Here is a 15404-nt window from a genome sequence, read left to right on the forward strand (position 1 = left end):
GAGAGGAATAAACAAACAATGGAATCGAGCCATGTTTCTGCTACATGTCCAAAGTGTATTATTCAACTACTAAGAATCAAGCAGGCAGGCAAAAACCCTTCCCCCCAGTCTGCCAGTATCTCATGGCCCAATCAGCATCTTCATCTTTGGTCTCTTGAGGCAGGTGTAGCTGTTAGCAGAAACTTGGAGAGAGGTGAAGTGACTAAACAAAAGAGCTTTGTTGAAGTAAATAAGCCTCACCCCAGGTGGGCCTATTACTTGTGGCAAGCCAAGGTCTGAGACAACCAGTTCTTGGCTGAAGGAGGTTACAGTATGGTTTTTCTTGTGGTGTCCTTGAACCATCTTTTTTTCTACAGTCTTTCCTACCCTCTTCAGCAAGATTCCTCAAACTCAATCTAGTTGTTTGGCTGCGGGTCTATGCATCTGTTTCTATCAACTGCTAGATAAGCTTCTCTGATGGTGATTGTGCCTGGCTCCTGCCTACATGTATAGTAGAGTATCATGAGGAATCATTTTATTGACTTATTTTTTTGTCCATGTATGTTTGGTTCCATCCTAGGTCTGGTCTCTATAGCCTGTGGTAGCTGGCAGTCCAGGCAGTTTTAGGGCTGAATTCCCTCTCATGGCATGGGTCTAAGGCTGGACCAATCATTGGTTGGCCACTCCCACAAATTTTGTGCCACCTTTACCTCATCACTTCTTGCAGACAGGACAAATTGTAGGTTGAAGGTTTCATTCCTGGGTTGGTGTTCCAATCACTCCACTGGAAGTGATATAGGGTTACAGGAAATGGTCCATTCATGCTCCATATGCCCCATTACTAGGAATCTTAGCTCGTATCATTATAATAGATGTCTGGTAAAACTAGGTTTCTACCTTGCCCCCAAATTGAGATTCAATTCCAGTTGTCTCTTCCAGTATACTCTCTCCCTCTCCCCTATCCTATCTATTCCATCCTATTCCCATTCTCACATGCCTCCAGTTCACCCAAGCTATTTTATTTCTCCTTCCCAGGGAGCTTCATGCATTTCCTCCTTGATCCTTCCTTATTACTTAGCCTCTCTGGGTCTATGACTTATAGCATGATTAAATTTACAGGTAATATTGACTTATAAGTGGACAAAACCAATGTCTGTTTTTTTGGTCTGAGTTACATCACCTAGGTTGTTTTTTTTCCTAGTTGTATATACATGCACACAAATTTTATAATGCTCTTTCTTTCCTTCTTTTATTAACAGCTAAATAATACTACACTGTGTAAATATACCATATTCTGTTTATCCACTGCTCAGTGGAGGGATATCTAGGTTATTTCCAGTTTCTGACTATTATGAACATAGGTGAACAAGAGTCCTTGTAATGGATGGGAGCATTCTTTGAGTACATGGCCAGGACTGATATAGCTGGTTCTTGAGTTAGGTTGATTCCCAGTTTTCTGAGAAACAACTATATTGATTTCCAAAGTGTCTGTACAAATTTGCACTCTTAAAAACATGGAGAAGTGTCCTCCTTGCTACATATCCTCAACATGAGCTGTTACTTATGGTTTTGATCTTAGCCATTTTGACTGGAACCTCAGAGTCATTTTGATTTTTATTTCCCTTATGGGTAAGGAGGTTCTACATTTCTTTATGTATCCCTTGGCTATTTGAGATTACATTGTTGAGAATTCTCTGTTTACATCTCAACCCCAAGTTTTAATTGGTTTATTTGTTTTGTTGATGTCTAGTTTCTTGAGTTACTTATATATTTTAGAAATTAGCCCTAGATCAAATGTAATATTGGTAAAAATATTTTCTCATTCTGTAGGCTGACATTTTTTTTCTATTGAAAGTGTCATTTTCCTTATAGAAGCTTTTCAGTTTCAGGAGGTCCCATTTATTGATTGTTGATCTTAGTGCCTGAGCTATTGGTATTCTATTCAGGAAGTTATCTCCTGTACAAATGAGTTCTAGGCTAGTTCCCATTTTCTCTTCTGTCAGGTTTATTGTATCTGGTTTTATGTTGAGGTTTCTTACCCACTTGGACTTGAATTTTTTGCAGAGAAATAGATATCATTCTACTTGCATTCTTCTACATGTAGACTGCTAGCTAGACCAGCACCATTTTTGAAGTTACTTATTTTTCCCATTGTATAATTTTGACTTTTTTACCAAAAATCAGGTGTTCATAAGTGTGTAAATACATGCCTTCAGTTGGATTCCATTGATTGACCTGACTGTTGCCATACCAGTACCATTCAGCTTTGATTACTCTTGCTCTGTAGTACAACTTGCTATCAGAGAGGGTGATACATCCAGAAGTTTTTATTGTACAGGATTGTTTTAGCTATACTGGATCTTTTTGTTGTTTTTCATATGAGATTTTCCATTTTAATATCTTAAACAGTTTTATTCATTTCCTTCTCTTGTTTGTTGATTTGTTTCTTCTTGGCTTTCTTTAAAGTATTTATTCATTTCCTTCCATTGTTTATTTGTGTTTTTCTGGATTTCTTTAAGGTATTTATTCACTTCCTCCTTAAGAACCTCTAACATTTTTGCAAAATTAGTTTTAAGGTTGTCTTCTTAGATATCCATGGCTTGCTGAAGTAGGATAACTGGGCTGTGGTTGTGTATAATGACCTAACTTTTGTTAATTATGTTTTTATGCTGGCTATTAGTCATCTAGGTTTAGATTAATTATAGTTTAACATCCTGATTTCTTAGTTTATGGAAGGATGGAATTTTTTTTTTTAACCTTTGCTTCTGTTTCTTCTCCAAACTTCTGGCCTGAGTGGTCTGTGGTCTTCATTACTGATGATTCCTCAGTTTCAAAAGGGTGTATCTGCTGGGATTTTGCTGGCCTAAATGACCTTTGGAGCTTTGGGTGCTGGTATTGCCTTTGGGGTTCTAGAGTTCTGGGGTCCTGAGGACTGGCATGACCTCTAGAGTTCTGAGTATTGGTGTTGCCTCTGTAGTTCTAGGTACCCCTGTGGCTTCTGGTAGAACAGAGGGCTTCTGTGGTTCTAGGTACCAGCCTGGCCTCTGGTTCTGGATCATGGTTTAGCCTCCAGTAATGCATATTGTCTTCTGCTGGAGTTGAGGGCCCAGAGTTCTGGGTACCTAAGTGTCCTCTGGTAGTGCAGGGTGCTTCTGCCAGAGTTGTGGTCTGGGATATGAGGGTGAGAGGAGAGTGTGCTGTTGCGGAAAGTTGAGCAAGCTCTAAGATATGTTGACAGTTAGTGGTCAGGAACCTTTCTGTGCTCTGGGTACTGGCAATGAGTCCAGTAGAGTAAGGGGCTTCTGCCATAGTTGTCACAGATATGGATACAAAGGTGGGATGCCTTTATGTATATTTTAATATATCATATCCATAAAATTTCTCACTGGTACATTAATAAGTATTATATCATACTTATAGATAAATTTAGGGATAATATCTATACTATATTATGTAATAATTAATGAACACTTTTCTGTTTAATATTTCACTGATTTCTTTCAGCAAAAATATGTTTTGGCATTCTTATTAGTTTTGAATAATTAAACACGTTATTTTATTTTCAAACATCAAACTTGGGTTCTACTCTTTATTATAATATAAAAAATGTTAAGTTAATATATTAAGCTTATAAACTTCTATTTTACTGAGATTTCCTTTTTAGGTATATCTACCAAAGAGAGAATGTTTTGTGACATGATTTGTATGCTTTTGCTTTCTTTTATGCTCATAATATAATGTGTAGGATTTTGCTTTATTCACTGTATTTAATTGGAAAGAAAAGGTTCTCCGGCTAAAGTACAGAGTGGTGTTCACCCATGGGCAAACATATATATTTAAGGAACAGCTCAAAACTATGTTAATTTATGTAACCAACAGAATTAAGTACTTACTTTGGATCTCCCTTCTCATACTCTTTTGAGCAGATTTACAGTACTACATATAGAGTTCTATCTCTGGAATGAGTCTTGAATCCAACCACAGAACAGAGAGTTATTCTCCTAAAAGCTATCTCACTATTGCATATAAATGGGCATGTTTCTGTGGCTGGTTGGTACTGCAGTTCATAAGGTTTCTGGCAAGGCAAAGTTGCTGATGTCTTTTCTCACTAGCAAGCTGAGTAGCAGCTTCCAGCATTATAAAGCCAGCTAGCAGGAGGAAACTTTCATCCCAGCAAAGTTCCAGCTTGATTTCTTAACAACATGCAAGCAAAATATGAAGTAGCCTAAGCAACACAACCTTTCCATTTTGTTTAGTTCAGTAACAATGAGGAATTACTTGGGCACATAATTTTCTGAGAGCCTCTAGGGGCTTTCTGATGAGCAACTTAGAAGATCATGTGTATCCAGAATTAAAATTTCTACAAATTACTCATAATTTATAGGAGGAGATTTTTCCAACTATACAGGATATCATCTTACTCATTTAAAATATACATTGCTATTGAACTTTGGTTTTAAGATGGCAGGTTTCCCTATGTCTTTTATACTGCTTTCATTTTAGAAAACTTCTACAACTCCTTCATCTACCTTATTCACCCACTCCCTCCATGCTTAAGACTTTCAGCTCATAGTATTTCTTCTCATTAATTTCATCTTACCTATATTCTACTATATTCCACTTCCTTGAGGTAGTCACCTACTAAATGACCCCTTTCTATGTATCTGGCCATTATAGTACCCCTAGAGTGAACACACAAAATTAAATATTTAAATCTATGATCCTCATATGCAATCTGAAATAGCCACTATGGAAATCTTTTTGAAGCTAGAAATGGAACTACTACTACTAATTTTCCATACCTGATATACGCAAAGAACATTATTTCACACTACTGAGATACTCAGAGATTCATACTTATTGGTGATCTATTCAAAATAGTTGTAAATATAATCAACTCTGGTAGCCATCAAGTGATGAACCAACAATGAAAATGTGGTATGTCTACACAAGAAAGTTCTATTACACGTAAAGAAAAAATGAGATAATGAATTTTACATGTGAATGAATGGAACTGAAAACAGAAATACAGAATATAGCAACCCAGTTTACAAAATTATTCATGTTCTTCCTTAATATACGGTTTGCTAAAATTTTATTTGGAATTTTATAGTTTCAAAAGGTAGGGTTGTTGGCTTGCAGTATCTTATATATCATAATTTTTTGTATTTAGTACAAAGAGGCCCATTTTAAAAATACAAATTGAAATTATTTATGCATATATTTCATTTATTAATTGTTAATTCTTAGAATTATCTACTTGATATCTTTCAGCCATGGTTTTCTTATATTTAATTTGTAATGATATGTTTTAATTGAAATAGATTTATATTACTTTCCCCCTTCCTTTTATCCCTCAAGATCCTCCCAGAAACTGTCTGTTGATTCTTACATATTCTCCTACTGCCAAGTTCATAGATTCTTTTCTTTTGATTATATTGTGTATAAATATATATACACACACATATATATGTATATATGTGTATGTGTGTGCATGCGTGTGCACAAATGTATAAACATAAGCTGCTGAGTGCTTTTTATGTTGTGTATACATGGCTTCAGGTCTGACCACTCTGCGTTGGACAACTGTTAAGGGCTCTCATCCCTGGGAGAGGCCAATTCTCCTTCCAGCAGTTATTTGTTGCTTGTACTTCCTTGCCTAGTGGTGGGTCAAAGGCAGTGGCTTAGGATGGAAATAGTAGGATAAAAGTGATATAAAGTGGGAATCAGAATAGTAGGGAGGAGAGAGGGAAGTCTATATAAAAGAAGAAAGAAGGATGGGGAACAAATAACACCAAGGTTGTTTGATAAAGCTACAAAGAGTTATGTTATCTTATATTTACCTAACTTGTACATACTACATATATGTGTGTGTGTATGTGTGTGTGTGTATGTATACATGTGTATATTAAAATAAATTAAGTTACTTGAGCTATCAATGTTCCCTGAAAAGAACTATAGACTATCAAAATCTTTAGTAGCAGTCATGATAAACCTCCATTCAAAGAGCTGTTTAGGGTAATCAAAAATGACTCCCAAAACAATGCATAGTATTAGTGTAGACATTACTGCCTTTTACAGGTTAAAGGTGGGTCCCTCTCATTGGATATGGCACACACTTAGAACAAAGGACTCTAATAGCCAAGCTGGATATGACTGAAAGACTCCTGTGGTCTAGCTTTCATAGCTCTAGAAAATGCTATGCTAATTGTCCTAAATAGTTGTATCCAGTGGCAATACCTATGAATCACAACAATTACTGGCATGGTAAGTATGCATAAAGGTAAAATGAGTGATATTCATATGTCACGCAAAATGTAGACATTTTATTGAGGGACATTTTTCAAAGCTTAAGTTCATGTTTTGCTAACTAAAGAAGCATTCTGATTAATTTTTGTATTTTACATCTTTTAATAGCATGTAACTTTGAAAGAATTACTCTGTTTACATCCAGCTTCTTGAGTTGATGTGGTTGTGAGGGTTTCCAATGTTCTCATGTTGCTCTTAGATGAAGAACCTTTAGTAGTGCTTTACATTAGAGGATGATATTGTTTGAGTTTTTCTTTTCATTTTTGATAAATATAGGAGAAGCTTTTAAACTTTATTGATTATTTTCAAAGAAGCACTTTGATTTGGAGTAAATATTTTCCTGAGTAAAATATCATTGATTTCTACCTTTATCCTTATTTTTTCTTTCTATTTGATCTGTTTTTGTAACACCATTTATTTTACTCTGTAGTGGGAAATTAGGACAAACAACAATATGAACTAACTAGTACCCTCAGAGCTCCCAGGGTCTCAACCACCAACCAAGGACTGCACATGGTGGGTCTGATTGTTCTGGCAGCATGTGTATAGTAGAGGATTGCAAATTCGATCATCAATAGGAGGAGAGGACCTCAACCCTGTGAAGTTTCTGTGCCCCAGTGTAGGTGAATGCCAGGGCCAATAAGTAGGAGAGGGTGGGATGGCAGGCATGGGGAGGGGGGAGGCAACAGGGGTTTGTTCTTGTTGTTTTTGTTAGTTACTTTGTTTGTTTTTTGGAGGGGAAACTGGGAAAGGAGAAATTTACATGTAAATAAAATATCTAAAAAATAAAAACAAAACAAAACAAAACCCACAATGTTACTAGAAGACAGTCTACACCAAAAGAGGGAAAATACATTTGTCAAACATATCAAAATAAACACAAATACTACTACTACAAAAATGATATCCAGTCTTATACTTTTGTATTAGCTAGTATATATTTTAATAAATTAATTCCATTTTCTCAAAATTGTATGGAGTTTTACTATGTTAGTCATGTTGCAATAACATAATAATATCTTCAATAAACATCATAAAATTATTAAATTAATTAAGCTTGTTGTTAAAGAAGTTTCAGTTCATGACCATTTGCTTATGATGTTACTGGGTCTATATATAGGCAAAAATTAATGCAAAGAACATGTGATAGAATGCTCACATCATAGAGTGCAGGAAGCCCAGACAGAAGGAAGCCTGAAGATACTGTGTTCTCTTCAAAAGGATACCTCTAGGAATCTGACTTCTTTCTATCAGAAATTACCTCTTAAAATTTCTGTTAGTTCCCAATGATACTATCAGCTAAGGAGCAAGTATTTAACACATCACATTTGAGACATCACTTAAGATCTAAACCACTATATTTTACTTCTTTCTCTCAGGGGCTAACTTTAATATCTTAGTCAAAATGCATTCAGTCCATCTCTAAAAGTCTGAACTGTTTCATCTTTACTATCCAACTAGAGGGGAGACCCCTCAGAGCCAGCAGAAAGAATGGAAACAGGCAACCTCAGAGGTAGGAGGTTGGGGAACGAACCCTCCAGAATGTAACAGAGACCTGGGAGGTGAGAGACTATCAGGACTCAAAGCAAGGAGCTTTAGATGAAATGCCCTACATTGGGCATTTACTAGACTTTTAGAGCCCACCTCCAGAAGGAAGACAGGGCATCAAATGAGGAATGGGGTTGCCATCCTGCAGTCAAAACTCTGACACTCAATTGTTCCTGTCTGAAAGAACTTCAGGGATGGAAATGGAGAGGATCCTAAGGAAAAAAAAGGTAGGGTGACACTATTACTAAGGCTATGGAGTTCTCACAAAAAGGGACCTAGCATGAACACACTGCAGAAGACCCAACAAGCAGCTGAAAGAGTCAATGCAGATATTTGTACCCAATTTATGGACAGAAGCAGCTGACCCCTGTTGTTGAATTAGGGAATAGCTAGAAGAAGCTGAGAAGTAGGGCAACCCTGTAGGAGGACCAGCAGTCTCAATTAACCTAGGCCCCTGAGATCTCTCAGACATGGACCACCAACTACGCAGCATACACCAGCTGATATGAGGCCACCAACGCATATACAGCAGAGGACTGCTGGTCTGGGTTTAGTCAGAGAAGGTGAACCTAACCCTCAAGAGAGTGTAGGTTCCAGGAAGTTTAGAAGTCTGGTGGGGTAGAGGGTAGGAGGTGGGGTCCTCCTTGTGGAGACAGAGGCAGGGAGGACGTGTGGGATATGGAACAGTCAGAGGAAGGACCAAGAGGGGAATAAAATCTGTAGTTTAAAATAAATAAATAAAATATAAACAAACAAACAAACAAAACAAAACAAAAATACCCCCAAAATTAAAACAAAATAGAAAACTGAAAAATAGGAAAATGTTATGGGCGAATTGGACCAAACTCAATAATGACTAAATCCTATAGCTCCATATCTGTATCCCAAACATGTGATAGAATTATTCAAGCACTAAAAACTTTGGAATAGCAATACCTATCTGCTGACTACAGCTTTTCTGGCATATCACTTATGTGGGTTTAACACATTCTTCAGATTTTTGACATAGCATCTCAAGCCTTCTTTAATGCTTGGTGCAGCCACAGATTGGCTGGCACTTAAATTTGTCCTTCAATATATCAGTAGACATTTCTCATAAGTATAATTTTTAGATTCTGCATGTCTCCAAGCCAAATATCATATGAAAAATGCCAAGATCTACAATGGGATACTTCAATAGCTGGGTTCCCTTGGGACAGGGCTACAGTAGCTTCTTATTTCTTATCTTTGTAAACATAGGAAAACATTTGTGGGGATACTGTTCCATATTGTCCTGTGCAGGCTCTAGTCTCAAAAGTTCTACAGTTTTAAACATTTGACCTTTTGATAGATGTTGCCTTCTTACTTAATGAGATACCATCAAGGCACATTTACTATTCCCTGGTGCTATGTAACTTATTTTTGCAACACTGCTAATTTCTTTGTCAACTGCCCCTACGTTGGCCTGAATTGTATATTTATGAATTGTCTTTTCTAGCCAAGTTGAAATTATTTATTAATCATTGTAATGTGCCTTTTGCTCTAAACTCTCAGCATAAATTTGGTTAAAAGCAGCCAACACTGTTCATACCACTGTACAAATGCTATGCGGTTTTGAAACTTGTGCTGGCTGAATGATAATCTATTACATGGATGTACCATATTCCCTTCTCTATCCATTACGTATTAGCTATTATATGTGATGTTGTTTTGAATAATTGTGTAGAATTTTTGTGTTGAATTATACTTTAATATATGTTATACACACAACTGGGAATGAAATTTATGTGTCTTATGGTAACTCAACAAGATAATTACTTGAAACACTACCACATTGTTTTTTTTTAAATATTTTTGTTAGAAATCTTTGCAGATTCTAAATTTTTGTGCCATTCTTGTCAACTCTTACTATTGCCTATTATTTATCATTTTATTAATAACGGATTGGTATATGTGAGCTTATCTCATTAGAATTTTGACTTGGATTCCCTGATAAAGATTGGAGTACCATTTCTTGTACTTTTAGTACTCCTGCACATCTTTAGAGAGATACTTAAGTTTTTTATTTTTAAATTTGGATGGTCTTATTTCAATTTTTAGATGTTGAAGTTATTTACATAGTAATTTTAGTTATAAGGCTCTTCAGATGTAATTTTAAAATATCTCATCTCACTTTATTTTTTTATTTTTTCAAAATATTACTTAATGAAAAAAATAAGCTGATAGAGATCACTACTTCTGTGAAGTATCACAGTCCTTCTGAAGAAACCATTCCAGAATATATCTCACTCCCTTTTCTCTAAGTGTTATAACTTTAAGTCTTACACTTAGACTTAAGATCCTCTTTGAATTATTGTATTTGCTGATGGCTAGTCTACTGACTTCATTCTTTTGCATACAGATATCCAATTGTCCCAGCACCATTTGTTGAACACTTTTCTTCACTGGATTGAGTTGGCACCATTATCAAAAAAATCACTTCACCATCAAAGTAAGGGTTGATTTCTTGACTGAATTTTATCCTAAGGTCTATATCTATTCTAATGCTAGTTTTACCATGTCTTGAACACTGTATCTTTATAGAAAGATTTATAATTGGGAAATGTGAATCCATTTTTAAAACAGGATTGTTTTGACTAATTTTGGAACTTATTCATTTCTATGAGCATTTTAGAATCAATTTCAACACCAATTTATGCTGAAACGCCCAGTAGAATTTCAATAAGGCTAGTTTTGTTAATGAAAATAGTTTTGGTGAGTTTTTCCATTACATATTGTAATATTACAAATTGTAACATTACATATTGTGCTTTATGAATGCAAGGTATCTCTTTAGAAATTCCTTACACCTTCTTAATAGCATTTTCTGGATTTCAGTACATATTTTATACATAACTATAGTTAATTCTCAATTCTCAACTGATTTTTAGCCAATTGAAAATGGAGTGCTTTATTAGTTTAAATTTCAGATTGTTCACTGTTACTGTATAGAAATATAAATATTTTTTCCAAACTGATCTTGTTTTCTTTATCTTTTGGAATATTAAATACCTAATGGTCATATATAGATTACCTGATGTGATTTTCTGTTTTATTTATGATTCGTATATATCATTTTATTTACCAATAAGACATGTTTATCTGTCTATTGGTAGCTCTTTTTAATTCCTCCCTGTGAGTGAGATTTCACTAGATGAAGGAGAAGTAGTGAAATTAACATCTTTGTTTTATTCCTAATGTTCTAAAGAAAATCTTTCAGTATCCTTTGCTCAATTATGCAATTATGAAGAAAGTTTTTCATAGATTCTATTCTTAACTTTGGCAGTTTCTTTTTTTCATCCACTTTGTCTTATATTATTATAATGCAAGTATGTTAGATTTGATCAATTTCTTTTCTATTTTTGATTCAATGGAGATGATCCTATGGTTTTGGCTGTTTAATCTATTATCATACTAGATTAATTGATAAATTTAAACATAAACTCTTTTCTTATATTTTATGGTAAGAAAATTATGAGATATATTCTTCTAACAATCTTTAAGTTGAGAATACTACTATTGTTTGTGCTGTACAATTTACTATTTGTACTGTACAATTGTATATAGCTGCTTTCTAGAACTTTTAGTTTTTATGTAACTGAAGTTTTATACTCAGTAAAGTACAATTCCCCATTTCCCAAACAACTGTTTTCTGAAATCAGCTACTTTCTCTGATACTATATGCTTGAAAAATACCTTAAATACACATGGAGAAAGAAGCATTTCTCTCTGTGTCTAGCTTGCTCAAATATCATATCTTCTAGGTTCACATATGTCATAGAATATCACTAGGTATTTTACTTATTTAAAATGGATTGAAATTTAAATAGTTGTGCATTATACTTTATTCATATATTTTCCATTGGTAGATATTTCAAGAGTTTCCTTGTTTTGGCCATTTTGGATAAATAGTTATGATCACTGGCACATAAGTATCAGCTTTGATTCTTTTGAATCTATGCCCACATGTAGTACTAGATGCTATGGTTTCTATTTTGAGAAACACCAATACTTATTCTTCAAAGTGGCTCCATCATTTTACATTCCTACCAGCAATATACAGGGTTTCTGATAATGCTACATTGTTTTTGTATCAGTAATATTTTTTCATCATTACCAAACTACTTGACAGAAACTTTAGTGAGGTTTAATTTAGCTCAAAGTTACAGGATATTTCAAGCCATGACGGAAGAAAATTCAAGAAAACCAGAAGAGTTTAGACTGTCTGCCAGATTATGTGGCAGCAAGTGACATAGTATCAACCTGTCAACCAACTAGGAAACATAGGATAGGACTATACTTGTAAGTGAGCATAATTTTCAAGGGTTTAGCTTTACAGGCTTATATTTGCCAGAAAGATCCAATGTCCCAAAAGTTCTATAACCTTCTGGAACTGTGCCACAAAACTGAGACCCAAGTACTTTAAACATGAGCCTGTGTGGCACATTCCAGATTCAAATCATAATATTGTCAACACTTAAGATTTTTCATTAAAAATATTCAAGTAAATATGATAAGCTCACATTTTACATTTCACTGTTTAGTGACACAGAATATAATTTTATTTATCCACTAGTCATTTATGTCTTCTTTGCAGAAATTTCTATTTGATTTTTTAATCTTTTAATCTATTTTTTGCTTTGTTTGTTTATTGTATTATAAGTCTTACTTAATATATTATGATAATATATTATCAGGTTTTAAAATAGATTCTACTATTTAATTTCTCTGTTGATTGGCTGTTTTCTTTTTTTATTCTTTTTTTAAATTAATTAATTTATTTTTTACACTCCATAATTTATTCAACCCCTGTCTGCCCTCTGACTGTTTCACATCCCATAGTTCCTCCCCAAAACCTGTCTCCACGAGGATGTTCCCAACCCTCCTCCACCCCAACAGACCTCACTCTAAACAGGCCTCCAGTCTCTTGAGGCTTAGGTACATCATCTCTGATTGAACACAGACCCGGAAGTTCTCTATTGTATGTGTGTTGGGGGCCTCATATCAGCTGGTGTATGCTGCCTGGTTGGTGGTTCAGTGTTTGAGAGATCTCAGGGTCCAGATTAATTGAGACCTACAGGGTTGACATCCTCCTCAGCTTCTTCCAACCTTTCCCTAATTCAACCACAGGGGTCAGCAGCTTCTGTCTATTGGTTGGGTACAAATATCTGCATCTGACTCTTTCAGCTGCTTGTTGGGTCTTCTGGAGTGTGGTCATGCTAGTTCCCTTTTTGTGAGCCCTCCATAGCCTCGTAATAGTGTCAGGCCTTGGGACCTCCCCTTGAGCTGGATCCAATGTTGGGCCTATTGTTGGACCTTCTTTTCCTCAGGCTCCTCTCCATTTCCATCCCTGTAATTCTTTCAGACAGGAACAATTATGAATCAGAGTTTTGACTATGGGATGGCTCCTCTCTCCCTCATTTGAGCGGTTGGCTATTTTATTATGAAAAAAAATTATTTTATTTTTTACAGTCCTGTCATTACTGTCCTTCTGATCTGCCCTCGCACAGTTACTCATCCAATTCCTCCTCCCCCTGTCTCCAAGAGGATATCCCCTACCCTCTCCAGGCCTCCCTACTGCCTGGAGCCTCAAGTCTCTCAAGGATTAGGCTCATCTTCTCTCATTAAGGCCAGATGAGGCAGACCTCTGCTGTTTATGTGTCAGGAGCCTCAGGCGAGCTTGTGTATGCTAGCTGGGGGTCTGGCTGGGTTAGTTGAGATTGATGGTCTTCCTTAGGAGATGCCCTCTTCTTCATGTTCTTCAAACCTTTGCCTAATTCAACCACAGTGATCCCAAACATCAGTCTATTGGGTGGATATAAGCATCTGCATCTGTCTCAGGCAGCAGCTGATAGAGCCTCTCAGAGGATAACAATGTCTCCTGTCTGTAAGCACAACACAGCACCAGAAATAGTGTCAAGCCTTAGAAACTCCCTTGAGATGAATTCCAATTTGGGCCTGTCACTGGACTTCCTTTCCTTCAGTCTCTTCTCCATTTTTGTCTTTGAAGTTCTTTTGGATAGGAACAATTCTGGGTCAGAGTTTTTGACTGTGGGATAGCAACCTCATCCCTCCACTTGATGCCCTGTCTTTCCACTGGAAGTGGACTCTATGATTTTTCCTCTCCCTACTTTGTGCATTTCATCTAAGGTACCTCCCTCTGAGGTAAGTCCTGAGAGTCTCTAGACTCCCAGGTCTCAGGTGCTTTCTAGAGGGCCCTCCTACCTTCCATACTCCCAAGGTTGCATATTTCCATTCATTCTGCTGAGTTCTCTCCTGTCTCCCCATCCCTATACCTTTTCATGTTCCTCTTTTCCCATTTCTTTCCCCTCTCCTACCGAAATCCTTCCCTACCCCTGCCTCCCATGATTGCTTTCTTTTCCCTCCCCAATGGGATTGAAGCATCCTCTCTTTGGCCCTTCTGTTTGCTATATTCTTGAGTTCTGTGGATTATATCTTAGATATTCTGTGCATTTTTTGCCTAATATCCAGTTATTAGTGAGTAAATACCAAGTACTTTCCTTTATCTTTACTTGGTTGTTTGAACTTTTGAGGTCATATTTGAGAAATTATTGCCATGAACAATGCCGTGGAGATTTTCTCTATATTCTTTCAAGAATATTTGTAGCCATTGTATTTGAATTTTGAATCTATTCTTTGTACATATACTACTCCTTCTTTTGTGTGTGTAGGTATCAGTTTTGTCATACTTCCCATTGAGGGAGCTATTATTTTCCATTGCTATTATACTTGAAACTCTTCTGAAGATCACTTGAATATATACCCATCAAAGATTGTCTGGACTCTTAATTTCATTGGCCTGTATTCTGATTGTTATGGAAGTGCCTTTACAGTTTTTGAATTTATAATAGATGAATTTATGATATTCTATATTTTGTCTTTCTTAGGATTGCTTCTAGCTATTTGGAATCCTTGTGATTCTGTATGAATAAGGTGATTGCTTACATCATATTTTCAATTTTGTAAAAACTGCCATGAGAGTTTACAGACAGGTTTCACTGAATCTCTAGATATTTGTGATATGCACATTATCAGAACATTAAGCCTTCCAATCACATACAACATGGTATCTTTTCTCTTGTTTAAGGACTTAAGTTTTCATCTAATTTTTAGCTTTTGTTGTTCAAGAGTTTTATGACATGAGATTGATTTCTAAGTTTTAAATTCTTTTTGATGTTATACTAGATGGGATTATTTTCTTGCTACTCTGTTCAGAAAGTTCATACTAATTTTTAAGCCACTTTGATGAATTTATTTCTTAATTCTGCCACTATTATTATGTCATTTTTAAATGCTTGTTCTATAAAAATTAGGATATATGTAATGAATATAATTGTACTCTTTTATATCTTGAAATGACTTTGCATTCCTTAGGTAAAATACTTGTTAGTCATGACATGTGGTAAGTTTATATATTATTGAATTTTTATTATGTTTATTGTTTTCAATTATTCTTTTTTTTACTACTAAAATAAGTTATTTATTGCTGTTTTAAAAATAAATTAACATTTACTATAGAATGTCAAATT

General features: G+C 35.5%; 1 protein-coding gene across 10 annotated transcripts in view; it reads left to right on the plus strand.

Annotated features, from left to right (window-relative positions):
• The window catches only part of Dach2 (dachshund family transcription factor 2), a 494899-nt gene that overhangs the window by 406989 nt on the left and 72506 nt on the right, over positions 1-15404 (plus strand). For 4 of the 10 annotated variants that reach the window (XM_031367195.1, XM_031367203.1, XM_031367221.1 and 1 more), the window contains one exon: positions 10217-10306. The exons of the other annotated variants lie outside the window; for them this stretch is intronic. In XM_031367195.1, the coding sequence (XP_031223055.1) occupies positions 10217-10306 (90 nt within the window). The remainder of the gene's footprint in view (positions 1-10216; positions 10307-15404) is intronic. 10 annotated transcript variants of the gene reach the window in all.

The sequence above is a fragment of the Mastomys coucha genome, chromosome X (assembly GCF_008632895.1).
Source record: "Mastomys coucha isolate ucsf_1 chromosome X, UCSF_Mcou_1, whole genome shotgun sequence".
Lineage (NCBI taxonomy): Eukaryota > Metazoa > Chordata > Mammalia > Rodentia > Muridae > Mastomys > Mastomys coucha.